At 45.6% G+C, this 19,892-nt stretch overlaps 1 protein-coding gene across 7 annotated transcripts in view; it reads right to left on the minus strand.

Annotated features, from left to right (window-relative positions):
- FARP1 (FERM, ARH/RhoGEF and pleckstrin domain protein 1) overlaps positions 1-19,892 on the minus strand; it is a 343,144-nt gene continuing 323,252 nt past the window's right edge. For all 7 annotated transcript variants that reach the window (XM_067536881.1, XM_067536882.1, XM_067536880.1 and 4 more), the window contains 3 exons: positions 17,048-17,155; positions 2,785-2,936; positions 1-1,595 (listed from right to left, as the gene is read on the minus strand). In XM_067536881.1, coding sequence (XP_067392982.1) covers positions 1,514-1,595; positions 2,785-2,936; positions 17,048-17,155 — 342 coding nt within the window. In that variant the 3' untranslated portion in view covers positions 1-1,513. The remainder of the gene's footprint in view (positions 1,596-2,784; positions 2,937-17,047; positions 17,156-19,892) is intronic.

Below are 19,892 nucleotides of genomic sequence, written 5' to 3' on the forward strand. Positions count from 1 at the left end.
TTGTGTTGTGAGGTATTTTATTCCCTTTTCTTGTGAGCAATACTTAAACCATTTTATACATAATGTAAGAACAAGTGATTAACAAATCCAAGAGCTACATAATAAAAAAAATGGTCGTAGAATAATCCCCACTCCTTTCTTCGTGGTTCCCATATTTATCCAAGCCCCTCTGTCTTCATGCAGTGTTCCCCGAAAGGACCCCTTAAATGGGAGAGAGCTGGGTGTGCAGGTGGTTGAACTTGTGTTTATATTATATACATAATATAAACTTAAGAAAAACAATGAAGAAAATAGACTGCTGACAGACTGTGTTCTGATTCAATGAATGAATGATCCAAAGAACTCTATAAGATAAAATATATTATGCCCAATGTCTTAGCTACTGTGTATATCCTTCGCCCTCTCTCTAAAGACATAATTTGTTGAGATATTAGTAGTACCACTCTAGAGAGACTAGAGCTTCAAAAAAGTTTGTAGACCACTACAAATGTTAAAAATGAAACAGTTGCACTCAGATGCAGGCATCATGAAAGCCTGGGAAAGTAGTACCATAAGTTTATAGTGTTTGAGTCCACTTTAATTACCAAGAACACTCTTCAGTTTACTCCGTCACAATTAGCTGTGGTTCTTGCAGCATACAGGTTTTGTCAAGTTTGAAAAACAAACAGCAAAACACTACCGCAGCCTTTAATTTCTCCTTGTACGCATTATTCACAGTACATTAATAGCCCAAATAATATTGCACTGATCATTTTTAAAACTATTCATCTTGCAAGTAGTATTCCCTGTTCAAAACTAACACACACACACACAATTTTGGTCAACTTGCACCCAGAAAAAGGCAGGATAAATCCTATAGTTCATTTATAGTATATGTAACCCCAAAGTGAAATGAGATTGGTGAGCTGTAAACTGTTTAAGATAGAAAATTAGTAATTCCTTGATTAGTATGTAGAAAGACTGAAAAATTAAATCTGAACATTACCTCATTACTGTTAGACTGCTTACTGTGTATATCTTTATATTTGATACTGTGAAAATCCATACTACATTTAAAAATCCAGCAGTCTACAGCTTATGATGTTTAAAAAGAAAAGTTTCTGAAAAGAGAAGAAAAAGCATTTGCCTCACTAAAGTTACCAATTAATTTGTACTGTTTTTCAGTTGCAATCTTTGAGGCAAGGAAATATCTTTTGGCATTTGGCACTCTAAGGAGGACAATATTTTAATACTGGCACAAGCTAAAAAACAGCACACAGAATGACAAAAAATACAGGGAATGAAACTAATTGCTGCCAGCAGGATGATGATTAACTAGTCAGAAGATGTGAAGGGCTTAAGGTTAAACAGCTTTGCTGAGGCAATCAAAAAGTTGCTGCAAAACCATTTGTGGTGGTGGGTTTTTTTTTAAACAAATGTAAGTTGTACTAAAATTTAAGGGAAAAAATATATTCAGATGTCCTCTAGAAAAGCAGCAACTGCTAGAACAATCAACTTGGTGAGTGTTTAGCCATCAATACACATGAGACTCTTTATGACTTAACACACGGGTGCGTGAGGCAGAGCTGGTGGCACTTCGGATCACTTCCATCCATCTGTGGAGGGAAGACAAAGAAAAAATGAGGTAAATTGCATCTTTTCAGAAAGCCCTCCTTGGCTGTCAGTGTACTGTGTTAAACTACACTGTACTGTCCATTATATTATGTGTTTTTTATTTTCAGGGGTCACAGGATGCCCTTCCTATTTACAGTAGTGAACGGGTTTTAAAGCATGTGCTCCTTCTCAAATGAAGATAGGGACTGACGTCTGGTAAGAGTCCATTGTAAGTTAATTTGAAGCATCATTAGAGGGAAAAGGTACTTTCTATGTACATTTCTAAAAAAAATGTTTGAGATGCTGGTTGATATTTATATGACTCCAGTTGGTCTAATTCTCAGGTATTAAAAAAGCCTTATTTTTCTAACAGTAACATGTTCAGCCCAACAGACAAATTCATATGTTTCAGATGAGGGGCTTTATTGGTTTGCATATTACCTCCTTAAATCGTGAGTGTGGTACACATCATATGGTTTGGCTAAAGTAAAGAGCTAAATTTATTCCTGCTGAAAACAAATACATTGGTGAGTTGGAGTTGGCACCACCTTTTATGCCCTGTGTGTCTTCTGATGATTTGGAATTGTGGGGTGTGCAAAACTCTAACACACACTGCGCTAGAAGGGTATAGCAATTGAAATTATTTGTATTATCATAACAATTAGGAGCCCCATTCATAGACCAGCACCCCACTGTGCTAGGCCCTGTACAAAATGAAGATGATCCCTGCCCCAAAGCACTTACAAACTAAGTATAAAACAAGAGCCACACCTGGGGTAAAGGCAGCTTAGTTATATATAATTCCACACCCACTGACTGGCAGCTAGGGTTTTACATCCATTTCATACTCCACAAATAAAAAGGACTGATGCACATGATTGCGCCTGGGGTGGTGCTGCAGCACATTGTCTGCTGGTTTTTAAATGAACTAACTTTCTGGTATATAACTGAAAAAGAGCTTTTACTCAAAATATGTATGGCAGCTCAGAGAACTAGCCTGCATCTGTCACCACCTGGTACCTTACTTTGCAGCACTGTGTTCAAAATAAAGTAGTATAATTTTCTATCCATGATGAATGAGTTGGCTGTACAGACTTGTGTAACAGTTCACTTTGCTTACATCTGCCCTAACCTCATTGGAACAGCCTGACACAAAGTCACTATTTTCTTTTTAGCAGAAAACTGACATACCTTTCAAATGTGTATTCACTTTCAGCCCTGAAGTAGTACACATGGGATTTGAAGTGTAACTTGAAAACATAATCTTTGTGAATGTTCTCAGTTTCAGAAGGAATGGTAAGTGAATATCCCAGTAGAGGAAGGCTGGCTAAAGGATGATTGTCCTAGAAACAATGGGTAAAAAATACTGTGACAGCAAGTGCATGCTGGTCCATAAAACTCCAAATATACAAACACACATTTAAAAATTTCCCACTCTTACCTGGAAAAAAAAGTTTGTTTTATGAATGGGTCATAATTACACAGATGTGGCCTTAAGGGCTGCTGAGAAAGCTATACTGTGTAATGGTAATGTTAACATTCACTCACTGGCTTACAAGGCTAAACCTAACCTTGCTGCTGTTACTGCATGTGACCCATCGAGACGGGACCTCTGGCCATTTTTAAAGTTTATTTTTCTCCAAAAGGTTTTTAGCAGGAGTAGGTCGCTGTAGCTATTGCTAAAGAAAGCACACAACATTGATCTTCCCTCTATCCTTGAAAAGCTGCTTTCTAGCAGTAAAAATCCTATTGAATTGTCACCTGCATGGGTAACTACAAGATATAACAAGGATTATCTTCTTTGAGTATTTGTCCACAAAGATTCCACTCTAGAAGCTTATACAGTAGAGCAGATTCCTTTAACCACCATAGCTATGCTTTGCCTGTCCTTGAGTCCATTGGCCAAGGGCAGAACATATCCAATCACCTCTCATTGCCAGATGAAACATCCTCAGTCTTTTGCAACCCTGTAGTTATAGAGCTTTCTTATTGTCCTTGGTGTAGTTAAAAGCCTCTCGCTCTTTGAGCATGAAGAAAAACACTTACATTACTGTTGCTGTGGCTAAGTTTCCAGGCTCTAAAACTTGGCCAGTCTGTTATGCCACTATGACCACCTGTTCTACCTTGGAAAGTCACATGGGCCTGAAAAGTCTCTTTTGATACACACTTAGGGGATGCTTCTTTAAATTTTTTTGCTAGAGTATGTGATGAAGAGGATGTTAGGTTCTGAAACCTTCTGTCAGAAAGACCTGCCTACCAGTTTCAAAGCTACATTCACTTAGTGCCCCAGCTGCTAAGTCTTGTCAGGTTAAAGACAACCTGTTACCTCATTACCTGCTGATTTTTTTAGAACCCATCTCCTCCATGGCTTCTTGTGCCCCTAGTAGAAAAAGCATGGCTCCTGGCACCCACTTATCATCCTTGTTACCAGTTAAAAAGTTCTGGCTCCACCTTTGAACAGTTGACTATGACTACTAGGCTATAGCCTCTGCACTGGAATCTCCTCTAATTGATGTTTGTCCCCGACTTCTCAGTCTCTCTTGGTACTGGAGCCATGAGTACTGGTAAAGCATTGCCTTACACTAATTGTGGTTCTTGTGCTGTCTATACAGATGCTACACTTGCATGCATGGACCACATGTGCACCAAGATTAAATAATATCAGCTGGGGAACATGCCCGGGCCCTGGGAGCCATCATAACCCTTGTAGCTGAGTGTTTTAAGGGGAAAGAGGTCAACCACCTCTCACTTCCTTTCACTTCAGCCAGAGGGTGAAGATGGCGAATAGCAGGATGTGTAATCAGTATATACGACAGCTTGAACTAGAATTCGAGTGACTGTCCACCCAGATTCCACTCTTCGTGACTAGCAAGTGGTATCCTTGCTTGGTGGTAATGTAGGTCCAAAGCTTGATTCTGTTATATTGATTCCATGTGAAATGACAAACCACCATAACAGTTTCTGTGAGCCTTTGCCTTTTGGGTATGTAGGGTGATAAGTTTAAGTTTGTTTGAAACCACCATCTGGTTGTCCAAAACTAATACCTGGTCATTGATGATCCTGTTTGTAAAGTTACCAAAGATCATTCTGTGAAACTGTTGCTATTATTGAATTACACGTTTTAAGATCACTGCTTAAAGTGACATCAGCAAATGTTCTGAAACAAAGATTCAATATTAAATGAGGATGTTTCGTAATAATAATGAATGGTTTAGATTAAAAGAAATATTGTTTCTGAAGGACACTTGTGTCTTCCAGTTACAAGTTTTAAGCAAATTTTAAGAGACTAGAATATGAATAGATGAATGAGTGATGTGTGTATATGAGACCAGAAAGTGACAGGAAGAGGCACCAGCCTTGGATGTTCAAGGGAGTGAAGATAACTTTTACGACCCAGATGGCTGCCCACCCTCATCACCCTGGGATCCACCTCGAAGGACGAAAACCTGATGAACTTTGAAAAATAACAATGGTCATGCTTCCAAAACATGGATGATTAATAATCACATTAGGATGCAGCATGATGAAGCAGAACCTACAGAATGGCATGAGAGCTTACCCCTCTAAAAGAGGACAGAAAGATGAGGACTTTGGGTTTGGTTCTACAATCATCCTCCAGGAGCATCGGTGCACACCTGCTCCCTCCCTCGTGTTTTAGCCACCTGGCCAGTGGACTAACCCAAGCAACTGAGGCAACTCTGCTTCATCTTTGTAGAACCTTGTGTATGTGTGTGAAAGTGTGCAAGCAATTGCTTTTTGAAATTTCTGTATTCACAATGAACGTGGTGTATTGCCTTGTCCCCCTGAATAAGATCGTGCTGTTTGTTTTAGAAGTATAACAATAAAAGTCTGAAATACTGACTGGAGGACCACTGTACCAGTGGTCTGCTCCATGAGTAATTAATGTGTGAACTGCATGCCATAATACTACCCTACAGATCTGTTGTATTAATTTAGATGGGCCAAAGGTGTTCATATAACCCAGCCACTGTCCACTATTAAACAGTGTTAAACAAGATCCAGGGTTTGGCATCCTGCTTAGTACCATAGCAAATACACCATTAATTTTTAACCTTTTTTTAAAGATACAGAAAAGAGGGAAGAACAGTTAAAGCATTTGAAATGTAAAGCGTGAAATAAGGCTTTCATTTTATTCCCTTTTGCTTAGAAGGAGTTTTAGATGGAAAAATACCCTTAACAGTCTCGCTCAGCTAGTATCAAAGATGTCCTTTTTGAGTTTAAAAAAAAGAGAAAGCTGAGATAATCTGGAGCTGTTGCTGCTGCTGCTGATGTTGTTAGTGTCCAATCCCAGATGGTGGTTGGGATTCAGCTGGAGCTGCTGATGTTAGCTGGATCCCTCTTGCTGGCCTGGTCTGGTCAGGACATCTCTCAGGCCTGGGGCCCCAAGAGATGGCAGGAGTGACAGGCATCTGTTTTCTGCCCTTCTCCCAATAAAGTTTCTTTCTTTAAGGCACCAAAAGGGGCATGAGGGACGCAAAAGTCCATTTCCTTGTTATTTTGTCCACCAATTAAATCCGTTTCTGTAAGACCATACCTGACCTCGGTAACTGTTTCAACATTTTCTTGTTTAACAAGTATGATCTCACCCCAGTCTTTGACATATCAATAGGCCACTTCTGTTTGGACTAATTCAATCTCTCTGTCTGGCTCTCTTGCACCTGTTTATAACATTCTTTATTGAAAATAATGACCTACTTTCCATGATAAATTCCTAAGCAGGCAAAAATTATATATAGACCAATTGTCACAACAGATCTCCATCAAAGGATTATTCAGAGAGGTGAAGGAGATTGCCTGAACTTGAGTCAAATGGGATCTAATGGGTCCAGGTGGTACCTTGTTTGCAAGAATATAGCAAGTACATATGCACACCAAAACCCCCTTGGACAGTCTCTGAAGATAGTGGCTGTCCCATTATCTGTCCTGGAAATGCTGCAAACAGCATTGTCTTGATTGATCTGATCCTATCCTGGTAAAAGAATGATGCCCTACCATCAAGAGAATAGAGTTTTGCTTTCGCAGGTGAAAGATGAGGCATAGGGAAAAAGACCAGTAGGTGAATTGATTGATTCATATGAAAATCAAACCACCTTACATAGGATGAGATCTCAGAGTGATCTTGTCCTTGAGACAGACAGTATAAGAGGGATTAGCCATAACAGCTTGAATTTCCCTTATTCTTTTGGCTGATGTTATGGCCACCAGGAAAGGTATCTGCATCAATAGATGGTGGATAGAGCAAATTGCCATGGGCCTGAATAGAGGTGGTCTCAAACCCACCAGCACTTCATTAAGATCCCAAGGAGAAGGGGGTTCCTTGACTGGTGGAAAGGTATGGGTCAGTCCCTCGTCTTGTCACTGTAAAATAGTATGTCCTGTATATCAGTGGATGGTGAATCAAATTAAAAGCCAGATGAACCTTAATTAAGCTAAGGGACAGCCCTGATTGAAGGCAAAAAGTTCAGTATAGCTGGAATCAATGCCTTCAGCCATGTCAAGTGCTGCTGTTCAGACCAGACAGAAAACTACCTCCATTTAGATCAATACATATGTCTTGTTGACTGTTTCTTGCTCTAAACCAAGATGTTGAGGACTGCTACCAAGCAGCAACTCTTGGTAAGCATCAGTGAGCCAGGATCTAGGCTGTCAGGTGCAGCTACTCTGGGCCTGGGTGTAGAACTTTCTTTCTCTTGAGTCCTTGAGGGTATGTAATGAGTCATCTGTCTTACTGAACACGTTATTTTCACTGACAAGAAGATCCTTCCCCGTTGATTGGAGTTCCTGGGAGAATCTAGAAGATTGGAGAGACAAAGCCCATCTCATGACTATAGATGTTGCCATCAAGTCGTAAGCTGTCTGCTGCATCTACTGCAGCCTGGAGGACAGATCTAACTATCAATTTATCTTCCTCAATGATTGCTGGGAACTACTCTCTGTGGTTGCTTAGGTGGCTTGTTGACAAATTCAGGGATTTTAATTATAATTAACAAAATCATAGTTTGCCATTAAAGCCTGGTAGCTTGTAAACTTGCACAAGTGAATGTTTTTTTTGCATTTGGCCTCCTTATATGTGGGTGTAGATCTGGGTTGGTGTTGCTTGTTCCGTTTGGTGACAGCCTACACCACCGACGAGTTCAGAGTAGGGTCCAAGAACAAGTATTAACCCCCTGTAGATAGTACAAGATACTTCTCCATTCTTTTTAGAGTTGGAATGCAGGTGGCTGGAGTATGCCAGATCATCTTGGCCAGTACTAAGCCTCACTGATTGGTAATGCCACCTTACTAGGATCTGTACTCTAGAGAATGTCCAGTAACTTATGAGGTGTACCTGTACTTCTTCCAAGGGGATCTAGAGCATATCTGCAATTCTCCTTAGGATGTCATCCAGTGGTGATGGTATGACCATATGGTGAGGACAATAAGCCCATGGGGGCTAGTGACTCCAGTTGGTCAGGTGGTTCCTCAGATTGTTCCTGAGCAGGTTGAGGTTCTTCCCTATGTGGGGATAAGTGCTGTGGCTCCCATTCTGTACATCTGTATTTAGGAAATCTTATATATGGATCCCAAGGACCCTTATGAGGCTATTGAGAAGGATCATAGGGATAATGAGGTGGTCTCCAGTGAGGGATATCATGGGGTAGTCGTTTTGGCAGCACTGATCTAGTGCAGACAGTGGTTCTTAGTTCCGATGACTCCTCCTCCGCACAAGTCAGTACCATTGGAATAGAAGGCATCCACTTGATCCCTTCCCTCACTGGTGCAGAGAATGGTCCTGCTAGTTCTGTCAATGACAGTTCCAGGGCATCCTTGATGCTGAGGAACCAACAACATGTTCCTTCTGAGCTCCTAACGCACCTGTTCTGGGGTGCAGCATCTCACCCAACTTGTAATGGGTCAGGGGAGAAATCCTCAGACAAGGGTTTAGATGGGGAATTTCCCACACTTGTCCTTGTGAATGTTTACACTCTTATCCTTCTTGTGTCTGCCTTGTTTACAGCCAGAGTTCTGAACTCTGTGCTCTGCAACCAGAGACAATCTTGCTCAAAGGGGTACTTCTCGGTATCTCTGCCTGATGAGGCAGGGTTGGACTGTGGCATCAAACTGATCCATCAGGAATATTCAAAGTCTGAACTCACAGGATTGATGGGTTCGACAAGGGAAGGATTGGCAGATGCTACACTTGGAGGGGATATGAGCTTTTCTGAGGCAATACACAAGTATCAAGGCTGCCACCGATCAGGAAAATGGAGGGGACTACTGCCTCAGACCACTAAAAAAGCAGGGTTACTTACCAGTAACTGTTCTTCGAGATGTGTTGCTCATATCCATTCCAATATAGGTGAGTGCGCGCCCGGTGCACAAGCCTCCGGAAGCTTTTCTGCCCCTAGCAACCTCCTGCGGGTCAGCTCCTGCACCCCCTGGAGTGCCGCGCTCATGTCATGGTATATAGGGCACTGCCGACCCCACGGCCCCCCAGTCCCTTCTTTCTGCCGACTCCGACAGCGGGGACGGAGGGTGGGTTTGGAATGGATATGAGCAACACATCTCGAAGAACAACAGTTACTGGTAAGTAACCCTGTTTTCTCTCTTCGAGTGATTGCTCATATGCATTCCAATATAGGTGATTAAATAGCCATACCTTGGAGGCGGGTAGGAGTCACTGTCGAGTAGCCCTTCTTAGTACGGCTCTGCCGACAACCGCGTCCTCTCTTGCCTGTTGTACGATGGCGTAATGAGATGAGAAGGTGTGGATTGATGACCAGGTCGCTGCCCTGCAGATGTCCAGCAGTGGCATGCGCTCCAGGAAGGCCGCCGATGAGGCCTGGGCTCTGGTCGAGTGTGCCATCACTGTCCCCGGCAGCGGCACCTTCGCCTGATCGTAACAGGTACGTATGCAGGCGGTGATCCATGCAGAGATGCATTGTGTAGAGACAGGTAAGCCTTTCATTCTGTCCGCGACTGCAATGAACAGTTGGGTTGATCTCCTGAATGGCCTTGTACGATCGATATAAAAGGCCAGGGCCCTCCTGACGTCCAAGGAATGCCATCTCTGCTCGGCCTCCGATCCGTGTGGTTTGGGAAAAAACACGGGGAGGAAGATGTCTTGGTTACAGTGAAACTGAGACACCACCTTAGGTAAGAATGCTGGGTGGGGTCTCAGCCCCACTTTGTCTTTATAGAAGACCGTATAAGGGGGTTCCGAGGTCAAAGCTCTTAACTCGGAGACCCGTCTAGCCGATGTAATGGCTACTAGGAAGGCCACTTTCCAGGAAAGGACGAGCAAAGGGCATGTAGCCATGGGCTCAAATGGGGGTCCTGTTAATATGGAGAGAACTAAGTTCAGGTCCCAGAGAGGTACCGGGTCACGGACCTGCGGATACAGTCTCTCTATCCCCTTAAGAAACCTACAGGACATGGGGCGAGAGAAGATAGACCTCCCTTCCATCGGCCGGTGAAAGGCCGAGATGGCCGCCAGGTGTACCCTCAGGGAGGCCAGTGCGAGGCCCTGCATCTTTAAGTGTAGCAGGTACTCTAGGATTGCCTGGATGGGCGAAGAGTTGGGTAAGATACCCCGGGATTGCGCCCAAAAGGTAAAACGCTTCCATTTAGCCTTATACAACACCTGAGTGGAAGGCTTCCTGCTACCCAGCAGGACCTGCTGAACTTGTGTTGAGCAGGCTCTCTCTCCCTCCATCAACCACAGAGCCTCCATGCAGTCAGGTGGAGGGAGTCCAGGTCCGGGTGCAGAAGGCGACCCTGGTCCTGGGAGAGGAGGTCATAGCGTTTCGGAAGGGGTATGGCTCGGCTATGGACATGTCCAGCAGCATACTGAACCAGTGTTGTCGGGGCCAGGCTGGTGCAATCAGGATGACATCCGCTTTGTCTCTTTTGACTTTCAAAAGGACTTTGGGAAGTAGCGGAACAGGGGGAAATGCATACATCAGGGGCCCCTTCCAGTCTATTAAGAAGGCGTCCGAGAGGGAGCCCTGCTCGCGCCCCCGGAGCAAGCAGAACCTCGGGCACTTCTTGTTCCACGCTGAGGCAAACAGATCTAGTTGGGGAACACCCCACTTGTGGAAGAGAAAAGTTGCCACCTCCCAGTGAAGCGACCAATCGTGGCGGGGTAAGAATGACCTGCTGAGGCGGTCCGCCTCGTCGTTCCTGACCCCTGGGAGGTGAGAGGCAGATAGGTGAAAATCGTGCCTCACCGCAAGGTCCCATAGTTGTATGGCTTCCTGGCACAGGGACGAGGAGCGTGCCCTCCCTTGCCTGTTTATATAAAACATGGCTGCTGTATTGTCCATAAGGACATGCACCACCCTGCCCGTCAGGAACCTGAGGAACACTTTGCAGGCCAGCCTGACAGCCCGAAGCTCCCTGACATTGATGTGCAGGTGTAACTCGGGAGGCGACCATAGACCCTGCGTGCTGAGGTCTTGGCTCATGTGGGCTCCACAGCCCCTGTCTGAAGCGTCTGTTATTAGCGTTACAGAGGGGGTCAATTCTGCAACGGGAACCCCCCGCAGCACTTCCCTCGGGACTGTCCACCAGTTGAGGGAAGCTAGTACCTGGGCTGGGATGGTGACCACCTTGGAGAGGGAATGTCTGGATGGGGTGTACACAGAAGTCAGCCAACCTTGGAGAGGCCTGAGTTTGAGGCGAGCTAACCTCACCACATATGTGCATGCCGCCATGTGTCCCAACAGCTGAAGGCAATGCCTGGCTGTCGTCGTGGGGGACCTGTGTAACTCCGAGATTATGGCGGCCATGGTCTGCAATCGAGGCAGTGGGAGGAAGGCTCTGGCTTGAACCGCATCGAGGGTAGCCCCGATAAAGTCTATGCGCTGCACCGGGGTGAGTGTGGACTTCTGCTCGTTGATGAGCAGCCCCAATTTGGTGCATGTCGCGCAAGTTAGATCTTCCTCGTATTAACCAATCGTCGAGGTAGGGGAAGATCTGGACGCCTCTGCGCGGGAGGTGGGCAGCTACCACCGCCATGCATTTTGTGAAGACCCTGAGCGCTGAGGAGAGGCCAAAGGGCAGGGCCGAAAATTGGTAGTGGGTACCTGCTACCATAAAGCGGAGGAAACGCCTGTGCCCAGGGAGGATAGAGATATGGAAGTAGGCGTCTTTTAAGTCGAGGGCAGCATACCAATCCCCTGGATCCAGAGAAGGAATAATAGAGGCTAGGGAGACCATACAGAATTTGAGGCACCTGATAAACTTGTTCAGGCGACGAAGCTCTAGAATAGGCCTGAGGCCTCCCTTTGCCTTGGGAATAAGGAAATACCGGGAATAGAACCCCCTGCCCCTGTCCATAGGAGGAACTTCCTCTACTGCCCTGAGAAGGAGGAGAGAGTGCACCTCCTGGACGAGGAGTAGCTCGTGAGATGGGTCCCTGAAGAGGGACGGGGTGGGGGGAAAGTCCGGTGGGAATGCTGAGAGTTGGAGGGCATAACCCCGTTTCACCATGCTGAGTACCCAGCGGTCCGAGGTTATCCTCTGCCACTCTCGGAGGAAGGGGCGCAGTCTGTCTGCGAAAAGTAGAGTGGGATCCGATGGGATGGAGAGAGAGCTGCCCTCGAGCGTCCCATCAAAAGGACCGCTTATTGTTCTTTTGCTGGCCTTGCTGGGAGTTCCCTGCAGGGCCTTGGCGGTCTCTGCGGTTCGCCTGCCTGAAGCGGTCTCGGCCCCTCCTTGGCTGGGCAGGCCGGGGAGGCAGTCTGGGGACAGGCTGCTGCTGTCTTTGAGGGCGCTGTTTGCCCTGGCGCCTTGTGGCCTGTGGCACATGCAGGCCTAACGACTTTAGGGTGGCCCTAGAGTCCTTTAAGGCATGGAGTTTACTATCTGTTTTATCTGAAAACAGGCCTATGCCATCAAAGGGCAGATCTTGGATGGCCTGCTGTGCTTCTAGCGACAGACCGGAGGATTGTAGCCAAGCAGATCGTCGCATGACTATTCCAGATGCCATGGCCCTCCCTGCCGCATCGGTGGCATCGCTGGCGGATTGGAGAGCGGCTCCTGGAGAATGGTGTTGTAATCCTCCGCCATGTCTGGTGGCAACGCGCGAGGGAACCTCTGGAGGGAAGCCCAGAGATTCAAGTTGTATCTGCCAAGGAGCGCTTGGTGGTTCGCTATGCGTAATTGCAGAGCTGCAGTCGAATAAATTTTTCTCCCAAAGAGATCTAATTTTTTGTTCTCCTTATTTTTGGGAGTGCTCGACTGGGCACCTTGTCTGTCCCTTTGGTTGACAGCATCTACCACCAACGACCCCGGGGGAGGGTGATTATAGAGATACTCAAACCCTTGAGGGGGAACATAGTATTTGCGCTCAGCAGTTTTAGAGGTGGCAGCTACTGATGCAGGAGTCTCCCAGAGGTTCTTGACCAGCTTAAGAACCCGGTCATGGACTGGGAGCGTGACCCGGGAAGGTCCCGCTGAACCTGAAACCCCAAAGAGAGGGTCCTCCTCCTCTGAAAGTTCCTTGAGGTCAATCTGTAGGTTATCAGCTAACCTCTTTAGTAATTCCTGATGGGTTTTAAAATCAGGAAGGGGGGTTCTCTGGTCCCTGGATGTAGTGTCCAGGGGGGAAGAGGAGGAGGACTGCTGGAGGGGACCCGTGGAAGGACCCTCCATGGGGTCAGACTCTTCATCTGAGGTCTGTGCTTTGTCCTGGCTGGGAGGCGGAGGTGGCGGTTGGGCCGCCACTGAAGGAGCTGACGCTGTGCCCTGGGTCGTTTGTTGCGGCCACGGGCACCAATAGGGCCATTGCCAGGGCCCTTGTACCCATGTCGGTACCGGTCCCGGTGCCGTATATGAACCGGGCCCGCGAGGTGCCGGACTGCGCGATCTAGGGTACTTTGTCCGGTCCCTATCTCGGTCGGGCAGAGATCTGCTCCGGGATGATCGGGAGTGGCCGCGGCGGTGTCTATGGTGACGGCGTGGGGATGACCGGCTGGAACTGGTGGACGAATGCCCCCGGGCCCTCTTGGTCTTACGGCGATTATCTGCCGGCGACCTGGGGTGGTCCCGCTCGCGACTACGCCCTCTATCATGGTGCGGTGCAGGAGAATCCCTCGGTGCCGAAGTGTGCGGTGCCGAGGGCCGCACCGGGCTGCGTGTAGGGCTAGTCTTTCCTGATGTTGAGCGGCGACAATGAGACTCAGGAGCAGCTGAATAACGACGGCTGCTAAGAGATCGGGAACGGTGTCTAGTTTCCCGGGAGTCAGCGCAAGTGCGGTCCGGGGATCTAGACCGGTGCCGAGGTGCTTTGGTCGTTTGCGGCACCGGGATCTGCGCCGGGCTGCGCACCGAGGATTGAGAGTGGTGCTCTGGGCACCGGAGGTGAACGGGATCGGTGCCGAGAGCGGGAGCGGTGCTGGGCATCCCTGGAAGACGGCGACCGGTGCCGGGAGCTGCGCACCGAGGATCGAGAGCGGTGCTCGCGTGTGCGCTCTAAGCGTCTCGGCTCCACAGGCGAACAAGACCAGTGCCAAGAACGGGAGCGGTGCCGGGCATCCTTGGGCGATGTCGACCAGTGCCGGGAGCTGCGTACCGAAGGTCGAGGAGGGTATTCAGCCTCCCTCGGTGCCGCATAGCTGGTGGTAGGACGGTGCCGGGACACCGAGGATCTGTCGCCCAAGCTGGAGCGGCTGCTCCCAGAACCTCTAGACCGCTCCCAGTGCTGCGGTGTCAAGGTGCTCAACGACCTAAGGTCGGAGCGAGGAGGGGAATTCCCGCTTCCCCCTTCCTCGACTGTCTGGGGGAGACGTTGATCCCTGTCTCCTCTGCCCACCGGGGTAACCCAGCACGGGTCTACCCCAAGACGCCGTCCCTGACTCCCTCGGCCGAGGGGGGGACGGAGGCGTAGGCATGGCCATGAGGGCTCGTGCCGCTGCAAACGCCTCTGGCGTCGACGGCCCCTGCAGGGGCGCTCCCTCACCCCCGGGGTCGGGGGAGGCTCCCTGCGCGGAGATGCCGGTGCCGGAACTGATTCTACGGCACGTGGCTGGGGGCATCTCTTGTGGCACCCCCTGCTGTACCGGTCGCAGGGGGGAGTCCATGGACACGGCCTCCAGCCGTTTCTTTTTCTTCGGCACCTTGTGCATCGGTGCCGCTGTCGGTGCCGGGGGAGCGCTGTGTGCCGATGAAACACTCGGTGCCATCGGTGACCCCGAGGGCTGGGAGACTGGACGAAGCGCCGACTCCATTAGAATAGTCCTGAGGCGGGCATCGCGCTCCTTTTGAGTCCTGGGTTTGAAGGACTTACAAATTCGACATTTGTCCTTCCGATGCAGCTCCCCAGGCAGCGATCATGCGGGTCGCTGACCGGGAAAGCCTTCGAACACTCAGCGCAGGCTTTGAACCCCGTGGAGCCCGGCATGGCTCCGCGTAGCCCTTAAGGGCTAACTAAACTAATTTCAACTATAACAACTAACTTTTTTTTTTTTTTTTACTATATAAAAACTATGAACTTCTTACTAACAACTAACAAACTAAGTAGGAGATTGCTACTTGCGAATGAGCAAGGGGCAGCGTTTCAAAGACCGTCACGGGCGGAAAGAAGGAACTGGGGGGCCGCGGGGTCGGCAGTGCCCTATATACCGCGACATGAGCGCGGCACTCCAGGGGGCGCAGGAGCTGACTCGCAGGGGGTTGCTAGGGGCAGAAAAGCTTCCGGAGGCTCGTGCACGGGGCGCGCACTCACCTATATTGGAATGCATATGAGCAATCACTCGAAGAGAGAACTAAGCCTAACGCTAAAATCAATCAAACTGTTATCAGAACAGAAGAACTATTAAAACAAAGAATGCTAAGCTGTGGACACTAGAGAAGTTCCGTCTCAGACAACAAGTGGTAGAAAGTAACTGGAGAGGTGGTTGGTCTGCACTGCCCCATATGCCCTTGGTTCAGAGCACAAAGAGGTGCAGGGCTCAGGCACAGACCAATGGACATGCTAATTAAAAGTCTTCTGGTCTCAGGTGCATACCCCCCACATGCACCTCAAATGGAATACAGGTAGGAACCATCACTCAAAGGAGGAGGATAGTAACTCCTTGTCCTCACTACAAATTTCTCCATACAGCAGTCACGGAATTCCAAATAAAAATAATTTCATTCACGTAACCAGTGTTCTTTCCAAGACCCCACTCGGCTCCTGCAGAAACTAAACTCCACACTTTGGATGTTTTAAGAGCTCTCTCACATTACTCTGATACAACAAAAACACTCTTCAAATCACCAATATTACTTGTATCTTTTGGTACTAGATCCATAGGACAGGCTGTTTCAACACAAAGACTCTCAAAATAGGTGTTGGACTGCATTAGAATTTATTATGAACTGAGTAAGTTAATTCCACTGTCTCAAATCAAGGCATGCTCCACTAGAGCCCAGGCAACATCTTGGTCTTTTTTAAGAGGCATCTCTATTCCTGAGATCTTATAGAGCTGCTAGTTGGAGCTTGAAACATACCTTCACAAGCCATTATTCTCTAGATTCAGCCTCTAGATCAGATGCAGGCCAGTCTTACAGTCCTTATTTAAATAGGACTCTGGGAACCACCACCTTGCAGAGTCTATTGCTTGCTGTTCACCTAGTGAGGCATCTGTGTGGACAGATACTCAAAAAAAGTAGTAACTTTTCTTACAGTAACTGGTACTTTCAGATGTTTTGAGTAATGGATCCCATAACCTGCCCCTCTCTCCCACTAATGCAGAGTCCTCTATCCTTGGGGATTCTGTATTAGTGAAGGAACTGAATGGCATTTGACCTGCTTTGTCCTTTATGCCTTCAGGCGAGGAGCTTGAGGACATGCAAGGTGAACAGGCAACCCGAACAGACACAGCTGGCCAAAAGTCACCTTTTGCGTACATGGGACACGTGCATACCTAGAGTGGGATCTATCTAGACAAAACATCTTGAAGAACTACAGTTAGTATAAGGTAAGCAACAGTTTTATTTCACGATTGGTCATTGTTCTCTTCCTTAGATGCCTATGTCCAACTCCCTTACATTCATTAATTGGCTTTCATTGCTATGTACAATTTAGATTTTAAGATTCTTGGGATTGGGACCTGTAACTTTTTAATTTGCCTGTAAATCACAAGGGCATAACCTCTGGAACTATATCATTGTGTTCACAGAAGTGTCAGGAGAAGACCATACTATACCATGAGTAATAATATCAAACATCATTTCTCCTCAACTAGTCAAATGAGTGGGTAGAGTACCATATAATATATACTAATAATAGAAAGTGTCAGACAACCTTAATAATGGGTGATGCTACCAGCCCTGCCTATAATGCCCCTGACCAACGTCCATTTTTTCCTTCCTGTTGCCAATAACAGAATGGAATTTTTGCTGAATTCTTATCTTTGTGTTTATACTCTAAAACACATAGTCTTTCAAACCTGTGCAATTTGTTTACCTGGTGCGATTTGTAGAAGAACATGCAGAAGTTGGTGAATACCACCCAGAGCTTCTGCCACCCATTGCTGTTCTTGAATTTTCTTAACAGGTTTCCAGATAGCTGATTCTGAAATTGAGGAAAGTAGTAAAATAGACATGCACAACCAAATCATACACAATGATGGAGAGTAGCCAAACCTCATGTAAAGAACCTTTGCTTTTCTATTTACATTAATTTATTATTCCTATTGGTCATTAATCTTGGTATTGAATTTTCAGAATCAGAAATCCCTTTCATTCCTTAAATGAGGCTTGTTTATAATATAATTTTTGTAAGAAAAAATGATCTGCTGTTACCTTGTTAGATGCAGAAACCCTTTTGTTGGATGGGATAGCTTAATATGATAAATTTCAATTAAATTTAAATTACTTATAAACTGGCATACTAGTTAGTATTCCTTTAAAAGCCAGTTAGTGGGCAGTTTCCTTCACTAATTCACTGAGCCCCGTGTGTATATTTATTAATAGCTACTTAAACTTTCATTAAACTAAATAAACGTAAGCCATGAAATATAACCAAAAACATAATTAAATTTGAAATCTTATTTTCTCTCTTTTGCACAGGTATTAAACTATCATCGTTTTTAAAAAAATTCTTGGCTTTTGTCAGTTTGTTTTTAGGAGCCTACTTTACCACACCTCATCTAGCCTGCATGTCCCATTCTCTCCCTGGGCTCTAGTCTAGATGATACTAGAAGCAATTGGATTTTGAATAATGGGAAGCATAACGGATTTCCTTTGTCTTCTTTTTAATGTCATGCTATGTCCCTTGCTTAAGTGACTCAACCTCCCCTATTCCTCCTCACAGTGCCCTAATGGTGGGTGGTTCTTTAAGATACTGCTTCCTTTTATAATTAGCGAGAGGCAATGTTTCCATTCCATCTTTTGACCTATTATTTCTATCCATCCATTCTCCACAGATACATATACAATCAGTGCTCTCTTCCAAATCTCTGTGGCTCCTGTAATATTGCTACCTGCTCTTTTTAAATGTATTCTTTTTAAATTGCTTGAGCAACACCCTTACAGTGCACACTACTATACCAGCTGAGCAATTCTCTGCCTACAAAATAAGAGTCAATCTACCATCCAACAACACTGTGCCCCTAGTTATACAGCTGTATTATGTTAAATGTTGCATAGTCCTCACTACACCATACTGTCAATTAAGCCCTGAATCTGCAACAATGACAATTTAATTCTAGTAGCCATCATTAACTGCTACTAGCAGAAAATGCAGGCAGCCAGTAAAATACATTTTACCAAGAATGATAAAGTAGTCTTGAAATTTTTCCCCTCTTTTCTGCACTGGGTTTACAGTTAATGTGTTTTTAAAGCATTGTTTTAAACCATCCCAGCCTCTCTTTTCAGTTTTAAAGTTGGATTGCAGTGTGTTTGACCTAAACAACACACAATTGTATTCCTTAATTTTTTGGTTACCTCATTACTCTGGAGGATATCATAAAAGGACAGGCTTTGCATTCGGTACCAGCAGACATATGAAAGGGAAACAGGCCGCTGATCACTGATCAGTCCAGCAGGTAGGGAAGAACAGTCACTGACAGTTAGAGGATCTTCTACCACAAGAAAGACAGAAAGGAGAGAGAAACACAGAAAGAGAATAAACGATAATGCTTAAATGAAAGCCATCCACAGAGTGATGTGAGCATGAATGGTAACCCACCAAAGATGGGAACAGCTGTGCAACTGAAGATGTATGCCTACCCGGTGGCATGTGCCTCTAGATTGCTTAGTTTCCATTGTTCACTAGTAACATTTTAAGCATGGGAAGGGATAAGTAGTGCAGTGGAGTGTTAGCCCTCAAAACATAACTAAATACTTTATCATTAAAATTGTTAAGAAAATTAAGTAAAGTTTTATTAAACTGGCTTTGAGAAATGGTCACATTTATATTCTGAGGTGTACATATGCGTGATATTACAAATGCATGGAAGTTACCATGCAAGTGTTAAACATCAGGTGTCCTGGTTTGCCCCACACTCAGCTACATGCTATGAGCTACCTAGTGTATCATCTAGTTCGTACATACTATACTGATATCCTAGGAAAACAAGCCATATTGATAGGGTCAGAATCAAGCTCTTGTGAATTTTTTTTTTTTTTTTGTGGGGAGAGGGGTTAGTTACCCCTGCGGAGTATCAAGTCAAATTTCTGGCATCTCAGCCTCGCTGTTTAAAAGTAGAGCTAGAAACGAATATTGTGAACATTAGCACCATTTATTTTTTGAAAGTTTGAACATTAGCTGTAACCCTATTCTTGTAAATTGAAGAGTATTGGCTTAAGAAGACACTGCAGATAAAGTGTATGCATAGTCCCTGGCCCATAGAGAGATCATCATAGCTAGAGCAACCTAGAGGCATTTTCCAGTGAAATGGATGCTAAACCAATTTGCAATTTACTGGTGTTTTCCCTAACTCTTTTCTTTGAGCATCAATTTAATTTCCATGAGGTCTGTAGATATAGCATTCAATGCTCCCTCCAGTTTCTACTTTCCTTTCTAATTTATATTTTTACTTTTGTTTTGGAGTGATTTAAGAAACAACACCTAAGCAGGACCTATAAACATAAAATTTCATACATCCTCTTTAAATTAGTCATGAACCTCTCAAAATACATTTAAAACTTGGAAAGGACTTATTTAGATTTCAGCTATTCTACAAAAATAATTAAGTGTATTATTTCTAATACCCGAGGCTTTTCTAGTTAATATTGCCATGACTCCGAACATTTTGTATGAAATTGGTTTAGCTGTGATCAACATAAAAATCACATTGATGTGGAAA

This window comes from Emydura macquarii, unplaced genomic scaffold (genome assembly GCF_026122565.2).
Source record: "Emydura macquarii macquarii isolate MOO-44397 ecotype Brisbane River unplaced genomic scaffold, CSIRO-AGI_Emac_v2 contig_3671, whole genome shotgun sequence".
NCBI classification, from domain to species: domain Eukaryota; kingdom Metazoa; phylum Chordata; order Testudines; family Chelidae; genus Emydura; species Emydura macquarii.